General features: G+C 38.7%; 1 protein-coding gene across 2 annotated transcripts in view; it reads left to right on the top strand.

Moving 5' to 3' along the window:
* The window catches only part of PHACTR2 (phosphatase and actin regulator 2), a 243222-nt gene that overhangs the window by 206604 nt on the left and 25461 nt on the right, over window positions 1-11157 (top strand). For both annotated transcript variants that reach the window (XM_012655529.1, XM_012655530.1), the window contains 3 exons: window positions 1296-1489; window positions 2682-2838; window positions 8200-8255. In XM_012655529.1, the coding sequence (XP_012510983.1) occupies window positions 1296-1489; window positions 2682-2838; window positions 8200-8255 (407 nt within the window). The remainder of the gene's footprint in view (window positions 1-1295; window positions 1490-2681; window positions 2839-8199; window positions 8256-11157) is intronic.

The raw sequence follows: 11157 nt of genomic DNA, 5'->3' as shown, positions 1-11157 counted from the left end.
CACAATAAAAATGAGATTTCATATTTCCCCCTTTGAGAACAAGAATTTAGTCTGTCAGATTTTTCTAATAAGTGAAAAATAGAGAATTTTGAGAGTGCTTAAGCGTTTAACTACAAAGTAGAAATTTAAATACCTCATATTCTGATAAAGTTGACCAGTGTTCATTATTCAAGAAGTTTTTGTTTTGTTTTGTTTTTAGTTAATGAGAGCAGCAGATGTGTGCTTTGCAGTGTGTAGTCTTTTGTCTTTCAGTCGTGTGACATCCAGATTTGAATCCTTCTATTTATATCAGAAAGCAGTCTGGGGGAATCTTCTGAGTCTTGAAATGAAGATCACATTGTTTTTGATATGATATGTTTTTGATGTAAAGCACTACTTTTTATTCTACTCTTTGAAAATTGGCAATCTTTATATAGTTATAGTAACTCTTTAAACCAGAGACTCTCACCAAGCTAAATAATAGAAAATTATTGCATCCTCGCACATCATTTTTCTTCCAAAGAATTCATTTAACTTTCACACCTTCTATCTTCTGTTGTTACTGTAGACCCATAAGAGGGTTTTACAAATGAAGAAATGAAAGCACAGAGAGGATAAATGATTTTGGACTGTTGACACACTCGTTGGGATGTAAATAGGATTGACTCATATATTAATGAAAGAAATACTTTTCTGTGCCACTACCATTCTGGGTGCTGGGATGCAAAACAATGAGAGTCCTACTTGTCGAGGAACCTGCAGGTGTGGAGAAGGCAGACAGGTAATAGGTTATCAAGGTGGAGCATGCCACAAACTCCAGTGGGGTTGTCTTCAGGTCACCATGGAGCAGATAAGGTACGGCAAAGAATTAAACTAAAGGCCCCCAAAAGATTCCTGAAGGAGACAAGGTTTAAGCTGAGACTTGATAGATAATCAGAAGTTAATACAGGTCAAACAAAAAAATGTAGACAAAGTCAAATATCCAGGAGCTTCTCATTCGTAATTCTTTCCACTGAACCCCCATTGCTATGGAAAAATAAATTTGCAAAATAGAGTGTTACCATATTCATTTACTACATGCATTAATATTAGACACCACTTAGTCAAGCTTTTTAATTTCACAGGTGAAGACTGTAAAACCTTGAGATTTAAGTCACACAGCACTGCTCTTCCGTTTCAGTGAGGTTAGCCTGGCCCATGTCTGGTGTCTCCTTTCCCCGGCCTGAAGGAAGCCCATGAAACTTCAGCTCCTTTGGATGGTATTGGTGTCCCTGAGGGTTGCTTCGCATCACCCCTGTGTTTTGTGCCTTTAGCAGTTTCACGACCAAAGACGAGCTGGCACCTCAGCTACTGACTCCTGGGCTGATGGGAGAGTCTTCAGAGTCCTTCAGTGCCATGGAGGACGAAGGCCAGAGGGAGTACCCGGCCAGTGACTCCGACTCCGATGGGCCTATCTTGTACACCGATGAGGATGAGGATGAGGACGAGGATGAGGATGGCAGCGGAGAAAGTAAGACCATTTTCAAGAGATAGTGGGGAGGGTGGGTGGAAGACAGAAGCAGCTGTGTTTCATAAAGAACAAAAGCCTCATTAGGAACCAGCTGTTGAGGTTTTCTTTCACCTCATCTTCCTTTCTCAAATTAGAAACGTGTCTATCCTGAAGTTTTAGCTTTTGGTGATAGGTCTTTCTGGAACATGATGCCACCAGGGTGGGTCTGGCCTTCGTCTATGAGACAGATGTGCAGATTTGTATTTGTACAAAAAATCAAAGCTTTCTAATGACAGAGGCCTTTCTCAGTAAGACCAAAGATGGCCCTTCCACCCTGGGCCATTCTCGAAGAAAGAGCCCCAGAGCAGGATTCATTGGCTTATTCATTGGAGGTGTTCAAGATTTTCACGCACTTACCTCTTCAGAATTAAAAGCAGTCATTCATTCAATGACTTTAAGTGAGATAGTATGCCTTCTAGGAAGGAATGATACTAAAGTGGGTATAGCCTACCATTTATGTATAACTTAGGGAACTAGAAAGTACTGTTATTATATTTTTGTTAACTTTTGAGCAACATGACTCGGGAGGAATTCACTGTGGATTGAATTTATCGATTATGACAAGTTATTATGTGCTCAATTAAACAGCAGTTTGTTAAATTCTTTCTAATTTACATGGAGCAAAAAAAAAAATTGTTATCATCCATCTGGTATAAATTATCATTCACAGAGATTTTAAGGATTCCTGGGTAATTGAGGGTTAAAATATTGGTGTAGAAGGTAGACTCTTTCCCAGCAGGGTGTTACGGGGAGCAAAGGAGAACACGAGGATTAACTGTACAGTATAAGTCAAGGGGCTAAGTTTTTCAAACTTGAAAGAAAAAGCATTGTGCAATCAGTACTTTCCATGATCCACCATATCAGCAAAATAAACTTTAACCATCACTTTCCAAATGATGAGGTGATACTTCCAAGTTTTTTCATGGCGTCCCAATATTTTTCAGAACATTTAAAAAACGAATTCTTCAGTCTTTTCAGAATGAACTACAGCCAACTCAAAAGCTTTTTTTCCTTAGGTTAATTAAGATTCCCCTCTTGCATGTGAATAAAGAATTTGGTCTGGGCTCCGTTTAAAGTTCACGCCACGTGTGACCTGAGCGCCGTTGGCTAAAAGCCACTTTTTCTCTGCATTTCTGCGCTTTTCAACCCTCAGGTGCTCTGGCAAGTAAGATACGACGGAGGGATACTCTGGCGATCAAACTCGGCAACAGACCATCTAAGAAAGAATTAGAGGACAAAAACATCTTGCAGCGGACCTCTGAAGAAGAGAGACAGGAAATCCGACAACAAATCGGAACCAAGTTAGTCAGGTAACTGCTGAAATTTTAGGACAGTACTGACCAATTCCTGCTTTTCTTTCTCCCGTCGTTTCCTGCCTCACTGGGGTCCTTGTGAAGGGGCACATCTGGCCTATCTGGTCTTTTAAAGTTGGCCTTGGATGGTGAACCACTCAAAGAACCTGTCCTTTGCTCTAGCAGGCCAGTGGCTTTGAGGTCTCCAAAACCTACTCCAGGGGTCAATAAACTTTTTCTAAAAGGACCCGTTAGTAAATATTTTAGGCTTTGCTGGCCAGACAGTCTCTGTTGTAGCTGCTCCACGGTGCTGGTTGTTGCGTGAAAGCAGACATAAATAATATGGAAACATGAGTATGGCTGTGTTCCAGTAAAACTTTATTTACCAAAAAAAGTGGCAGGCTGGAATTGGCCTGCAGACCATAGTTTGCCCAGCTCCTGGCCTAATTTGTGGGCTCCCTGGTGTTCCCGTGAACCCGTGAGGTTCTGCACTGGGGGCTGGGAGGCTGTAGAGATACTAGTTAGCTTCAGTGGCCTGGCTCCATCCAACTCAGGTAACCATAGCTCTCATATCTAAACTTCCCCCCTCCAACTTCAAATAAATGAGTCATCTGACATCGCTTTCTGCCTCCAACCATCGTGTTAGGATTGCCGCTTTTGCCACTAGTGACATCGGAAGTCCATTTAACTGGCAGTTTTAATAGAAGTGAGTGTTCGTTCACACCGAAGCTCTCAGTTTTGATGATCAACTTAGCACATTTAAGAATTAGTTATTCTGCCGACTTCTCTCACTCTGCATATACAGCAGGGTACATGATTGGGAGGAGGGAATAGTCTGGAATACCAGAGCAGCATGTGGAGGTAGGAGGACATCAGGCTCCTTGCTTGGAAGAGGTGTGGCGGGAGGGAGAGGTGCATGGAAGGGTTCTGGGGGTCATTGACTGTTTCTCCAGAGGAACGGTAACCCCCTAAGAAACCTTCTTGTAGCCGAGACATGGGAAAAGATTTCAGAGACGGCAGCTGTGGCATCCATATGAAGGGAGGTCTCAGCCTAACAGAGGATCTAGGAGGGGACTGAGAGGGTCTCTGTGCAGGAACCAGTGGTCTCCTCAGTCTGGTCTTCTCACTTCAGCCCTAAGCTTTGACCATTTACTGCCCTAGGAAAGAGACAACAGAAGTAAAAGGAACGAAAGCGATTAACAGTATAGAGCTGGAAAGATCGTCAGGTTTAAACTTATCATCTCACCAAGCAAAAACAAGGGGCCTCTCTGAGGCCCAGAGAGATTAAGGAAATTTCTCAAGGACATGCAGTTACTTAGTAGCAGGACTGGGATTAGAATTTCATTCCTGGGCTCTTTGCCCAATTTTCTTTTTCACATTTTCCCCTGTTTTGTACTTTCTACACTATGTAAGAGAGTATATGCTTGTAGGTTTTTTGTTTGTTTTATTGCCCTTGTTTATGTTTTGCTGTGAAGAAAAATTTAAATCATTGAATAATATTTGCATGAAAGAATAATGCAACATAAGGTGTATCCCTTAAAAACAATATCATCATAGTTTATTATAGTAAGGGGTAAAAAGATGAAGAATTATATACCCATCTCAATAAATGTCAGGTGGCATTAAAGAAAATTTGGGGTATCTTTGTTAAAATCCTAAACAAATCAGGAGTAGAGGGTTTTTTAAAAATTATGCTAAATATCTTAGTATATGGAGAAATCCTAAAGTCGTTTTCTTTAAAAATAGAAGTAAAGATTTCCCACTCATTGTACTAAAAGTCTGGTCACAATTATTTGTAGTGAAGAAAAGTTATAAATATAAATTATGGCAAAGAAATACTGTTATTATATCCAGTTATATTCCTAGAAAACTCTGAAAAATTGATCAGAAATAGTTATATATAGTAATTTCAGCAGGTTCACATGATATAAGATTAATCTATAAAAATCAGCATCATATTCATATAACATTGGCACATAGCAAAAAAATACCATGAAAAAGGGAAGTTGTATTTATAGTAGCAGCAACAACCACATTTTAAATACTAAACTATTCATTTAACTTAAGGCCCAAGAAATCCATTTCCAGAAAATTGTAATGGAACAAATGAAAAAATACATGAGTGAATGGAGAGAGAGAGAGAGAGTAAACATTTCTATCAATGAGAAAAAGTCAGCAGACGGGTTTATCAGATGTGTGGGTGGCATGAAGTTCAAAGGATAACAGATGTACTTTGTAGAATCAGGGCATAAATGATGTGTTAATTCTATAAAGTGAAACCAAATAGAAATAAATGTCGCCTTTTTCAGTGTGGGCCAAAGGAAAACCATCCACCAAGACAGGTTGAGGGGCCTGTGGCCAACATTGGAGGCCCTGATAAAGTTAATGAGAATCACTCTGAGAGCCATCCTGAGAAGTGGCTGTTCGACATCAGAGTGTAGCCTTGCCCAGAACTGGCAGAAATACCGTCTGCAGAGCAAGGCAGGGGACAGCCCCTGGTTGGCTGCATCTGTAAAACAGAGCTAACCAGCCCAACAGCATGAGAAGATTAAAGGTGGTGATACATTTAAAGTACTTTAGTGCCTGGATCATAGCAAGCACTCAATAAAATTAGTTTCTTATTATTAATTTAAATTATTATACATCTCTTAAACTGTTAAGGCACATCTAAAAGTTAAACCCAATGTTGGCAAGTTTATGGGAAAATAGGACATTATACATTGCTCTTGTGCAGTATTTCTGAAGATTAACAATATGATAAAAGAATTATAAAGCAGTCTTTTTTGTTGCATGGTAATTCCATTTGGGGGACTACATAAGAAGGAAATAATCCAAAAGGAAAGAAAATGCTATGTTTTACAAAGATGCTTATTACAAGGCTATTTATGGCAATGACAGATTAAAACAAACGAAGTGCCTAGAAACAGAGGACTGATGAAGAACATTGTGAGAGGTTGACACCGTGGAATCCCTTAGAGAATCAGTTTTCTAACTGCTTCCTCAAGGATTCCTTGGAGATGATACACACGTGTCTACCAGGAGAGCCAGGGAAGTGTAGGTGTGTGTTTGGGCTGAGATGGGAGGAGACTTCTCTATCCCAGGTTTAACCATCCAACTGAGACATCTTCTGTCTCTCTTATAAATTAGGATTCTACCCCAACACCCAAAAGTTTGAAAGCCTTTGTAAATACGCACACAGACTATATCTATCAAAAATTTTAATGGAGCAGGATTTTTACTGTGATTAACATGTAAATTTTACAGAATTGGTTTTCTACAAACACTGCACATCTAATCATTGTCACTGAAAGATAAATTACTCACAGTTCCAGACTCGGGGAACTCCATGTCTAATGAAAAAGAGAGAATTATACAATATATTGCATGGCATAGTCGTGTGAAAAGCACAAGAAACTAAGTCAAAGGACCTAGGTATGAATCCTGGCACCCGCCTTCAGTAGTGTTTTGTCTTAGGCAAGTTAATTAATCTCTCATTTCCTCATCTGTAAAATGGGAACTGGCTGCTACCTTGCCGAATTGGTCTGAGGTTTCAAGACAATGTAAGTTAAGCACCGAGCACAGTACCTAGGACTTTAAAAGTATGAGTAAATAATAGCTATAATTATTGTTTTTATAATTACCTGTGTGATAAGTGCTTTAATAGATGTTTATAAACCACTGTATATGGGCAAAGAATCAGGAGCCTTTAATTCTCACTTGCAGGAGAGGTCAAACATTTACCTTCCAAGTACTGTTTAATCATTTGTAAGATTTCGGTAGGTGGAGAAAGAGAGAAAGGTATTCAAGAGGGAAGAAACTTTATAATTATTAATAAAAGAAGGATAGTATATTGGGGACATGATATAGAATACAGCGTGTTGGTAGTATAGATAGGTAGTATAAGGGTACTTGAGGGGCACAGTGTCTGGCTGGCATAGATGTTCACTGGGTTCTTTGGTGGATTCAGTTACTTAAGTTAATTTCAGGGTAGCTCTGATGAAGATTAAATTTTAACAGAATTTTTAATGTGATATTTAAAATACCATTAATGTCTATTCTTCGTACCATTTCTGTCATAGCTATAAATATTTAGAATTGGTTGATATTTTATTAAGATTACCTTTTATGTGTATTAATTCAGTTTGCACAAATTGAACCTACGTCCAGAGGAAGTTTTTCTCTGTGATTAACAACAAATTGATAATGTAAACAAGACCAAGAACTAAGTTATAAAGGGTTATTAGGACATTCAACTTTCTTGTACAAATAGATAGCTACTAATCACAAATGAACCTAGATTTTTTTGAAGGCAGATGGAAAGGTCCTGTAACTTTATATATAATAGATTCATTTGAGGTCCCAAAAGCAGTCTCTGTGCAGTGTAGATTGGTCATCTACTGAGTCGATATGAACTGGTTTTTTTAAAATTTGTCTTTTTATTTCTGTTTTTTAGAGACAAGGTTTTACACTGTAGCCCAGGCTGGAGTGCAGTGGTGCTATCATAGCTCACTGCAGCCTTGAACTTCTGGGCTTAAGCAATCCTCCTGCCTCAGCCTCCTGAGTAGCTGGGACTTATAGGCACCCGCCACTACACCTAGCTAAATTTTTTTTTACTTTTGTAGAGATAGGGTCTTGCTATATTGCCCAGGTTGATCTTGAACTCCTGATGTCAAGCCATCCTCCTGTCTCAGCCTCCAACGTAGCTGGGATAACAGGCATGTGCCACTGTGCCTGACTGTATGAACTCTTGAGCAGCAGCCTATTTTAGACTCTAATGATTTGTATATTAATCAGGCTTTTGGCTAAGCTGCTGTAACATAGACCAAAAAGTACAATGGTTCAACCAAGGTATGTTTATTTCTTCTTCACACAAGGAACCCAGGTTCCTTTTGTCTTGTTGTTCTTCCATCCCCTTGGATGTCTCATCTGCATAATCAAAGCTGGCTCACACCACCAGTAAATGGTATAAGTGTAAGTTATGGCCTGTGGAAGAAGGAAAGAGAAAAAGAGAATACGGAACCGGTCATTTTAAGAGTAAAAAGTAGAAGTTACCAATATGATTCTGGTCATATCCCATTGCAGAAACTCACATAACCACACCTGGTTTCTAGGGAGGCAGAAATCTGTCTATAGCCAGGCACCTAGCTAAAATTCAGGCAGATCTAGAAGGAAGAAGGGAGACTGAATAGTGGGGGAGTTAGCAGTCTCAGCCACAATCTGTAGTCTCCAAACTAATGGAAAGGACACTTATTTTATAGGTTTAAGAATTGATTTTTATTTCTCAAAACATGAAAAAATAGAGCTTTGTTGTTTTATTTTGTGTCTCTCACTAAGGGGGCCTGGTTTGTAACCTGTAGTATATCCTTTTTGTGATTATAGGAGGCTTAGCCAGAGGCCCACAACCGAAGAATTAGAGCAAAGAAATATCCTAAAACGTGAGTACCCTATACTGGACAGTGATTCCTTGAGTTACCATTACCATGCTGCCTCTGCAGATGATTGATTTATCAGTGAGAAACTATAATATATTAGCTTACTCACAACTGACTGAAATGGCCCATTGATATCATCTTCATATATTTTAAAAAATAATCTCTTGAATTTTGTATTTCATTTTGTGGCTTTGAGCCTGATATTGCCCAGACTAGAGTTGTGGTCATGACAACTGTTTTTAAGAAAGATGAAATACATTCCATGTATTCTTTCACCCAAATGTTAAATAGAAGAAAATGTTCTAGTCAACTTGCAAATATATGTCAAAGAAAAGGCCAAAAAGTCCACAAGGAAATAAATCAAACATTCCTATATTGTTTTTTCAAAATACAGTTTGTTGCTAGGTTTAACAAATGACTGAATTTAAGACAAATTATGGTAAAAGGCATTTTTCAATCCATTTCATTTTCCCTTGTGGTAACTCTGCTTCCCTCTTGAGTTGTTTATAATTAATTCCTCAGCACTTAAAGAGTTTGCCATTCATTTTTATACCTTATTTTCCCATTCAGTTTTTCCTTCTATTCTCTGTGATTTTACTTTTTTACTCACCACTCCAGTAGTATTTATTGGTGTTAGTGTGTTGAAGCTATAAAACTAACAGAGTGTCATGCTATTGTGTATCAGTGTGGTTACTAACTGCAGTGAGTTAAGAAGTGGGTTATTTTTACATTGAGCCTAGCTGTAGTGTTATATTTTATTAGCCCAGTTTCAAGGGAGCTTTTTCTTGTATGAAATATTAAAGAACAGGATAGTACTACAATAGGAATGAGCCACTGGCATGGGGGAAATCCTTTTCAACCAGGCTTTTCCAGTTGTCTTGGCCTGGTGGATGACCCCAGCTCTCCAAGATAAGTTAGTTTCTTTCCCAAAGGAAAGAAAGATTTTTAGTAGCATATTATACTACAGTTGCTAGCACAAAGACAACTAAACAATGAAGATACAACAGTGAGAGGAGCAGCAATCTCCCCTGTCTATGAGATCTTTTTCTCTGGAATGTTGTTTACTGGCTGTTTGTGAGCATAATTGGAATAGAGCCCACGGAAAGGTTTAAGTCACCATCGATGTATGGAAGAGCCAGTTTGGAGGAGGAAAAGGTCACGGCTAGAAAAGAAGGAAAAATTTGTATTTTAGCTTTTCTGAGGAAGGGTGGAAGCAACATCTAATTTTGACAACAAAATAAAACCATATAGGCTCATCACTTTTGGTAACAGTTTCCCAGGAAATACTTGTTGAATTAAGTTTTACGTAAGCTCAAATGCAGACAGATCATATACTCCTAAAACACAGAGATTATGTCTTGTTGGATGCCTGATGCAATACCTAGAAAAAAAGGAAGAGCAGATTCTGGGTAGTGTTTTCTTGCTCCTGTGAAACAAATGGTGCCAAACCACACTGGAGTTTGGTTATTTGAGGAGCTGTTTCATGGATCCAGAAATTTATTGCACGTTGATCTTAAGTGCTGTGTTGGCTTTTATGCCCCCTGTTTTCCTGGCGGTTCGGGAAAGAGTGAAACACCAAAGTCAACTTCAGATTTGACTCCAGCCCTTTTTTCCTTCCTTCTAAGTCCATCTAAGCATGTTTATTCTGGAAACAAAAGGCACGTTTCCAGTCTGGAGTGGCTGATAACTGGCTTGTGATCTCCTGACATAGTATTGTCTGCCAAGGGAAGCAGAAGGAAGCTGGTAGAGGTCGCCCCCATCTTTCTCTGAGCGGTCACGGGGAGCTGAGTGGCCCAGCTTACAAACACTGCGCCCACTCAGGTTTGCCTCTGGTTCTTCCACGCAGATTGCTCGTTTGTGTGTTTCGTCTCCTGCTTTTGTTAGAAAGCAAGATGATTGTCTATTTGAAGAAAAGTCTATGTGTGATATATATGGTGTGGTTTTTAAGGACACTTACTTAAACTAGGTCATCTTTTCTGGACAGACTGGGAAACTAATTCATAGCATAAAACATCCAACAACTTTCAAATCAGAGCCCACCACTAATTTAATAAAGATGAGTCAGACAGCAATAAATGCTGATAGCTTTCACTGGAGACCATATGACAAATTTTATTTCTTAGTATCATCTCTCATGTCATTCCTTCCTTGATTTCTTTACTGTTTTAGTGACACTAAATAAAGGTTTGGGATTTTTTTATTTTTGTTTTTTAAAGAAACAGGATCTTGCTACATTTATTGCCCTGGCTGGTAGCTATTCACAGGTGATCCTCCTTCCCGCCTCAGCCTCCCAAGTAGCTGGGACTACAGGTGCATGCCACCTAGCCCTGCTGACACTAGAGTTTTATAGAAAGACATGTATATTAAGTTATATTTAGTTTTACACTTTAGAACCAGTTCCTTAAAATTGGTAAAACAGAAAGCAACCTCTGGTGGCTTGGAAGGCCAACTTTTGCTAATCAGGAAAAGTGATGTATGTAGAACACCTTTTACAGGGCAGGGATTAAAAAAAAGATGCAGATGCTCTTATGATACTTAGCTGTGAATGTAATTCCAGCTATATTTTCTGTAGAGACAAAATATATTAAGCCAATGAGTTCTGCATGTGTTTTTCCCCAACATTTTATTATGGAATTTCTTAAACATACAGGAAAGTTGAAGGAATTTTACAGTAAACACCCATATACCTACCATCTACGTTCTACCATTAACATCTTGCATCCGTTTATGCAACTTACTTTTTATGCATTTCACAATAAGTTTATACATGTATTTTCATTTGTTAAAAACACCCACATGGAAACATGTAAAACAGCATAAAGAGAAACAAACCCACCAAAAAATGTGTCTTCTTTTGAACCCATTTATTCTAAATTGACAACTCAAGAATATAATACTCCAGTTG

This window comes from Propithecus coquereli, unplaced genomic scaffold (assembly GCF_000956105.1).
Source record: "Propithecus coquereli isolate 6110/MARCELLA unplaced genomic scaffold, Pcoq_1.0 Scaffold48, whole genome shotgun sequence".
Taxonomy (NCBI): Eukaryota; Metazoa; Chordata; class Mammalia; order Primates; family Indriidae; genus Propithecus; species Propithecus coquereli.
The sequence above is the reverse complement of the archived record's forward strand: the minus strand, read 5'-3'. Positions and strand labels throughout refer to the sequence as shown.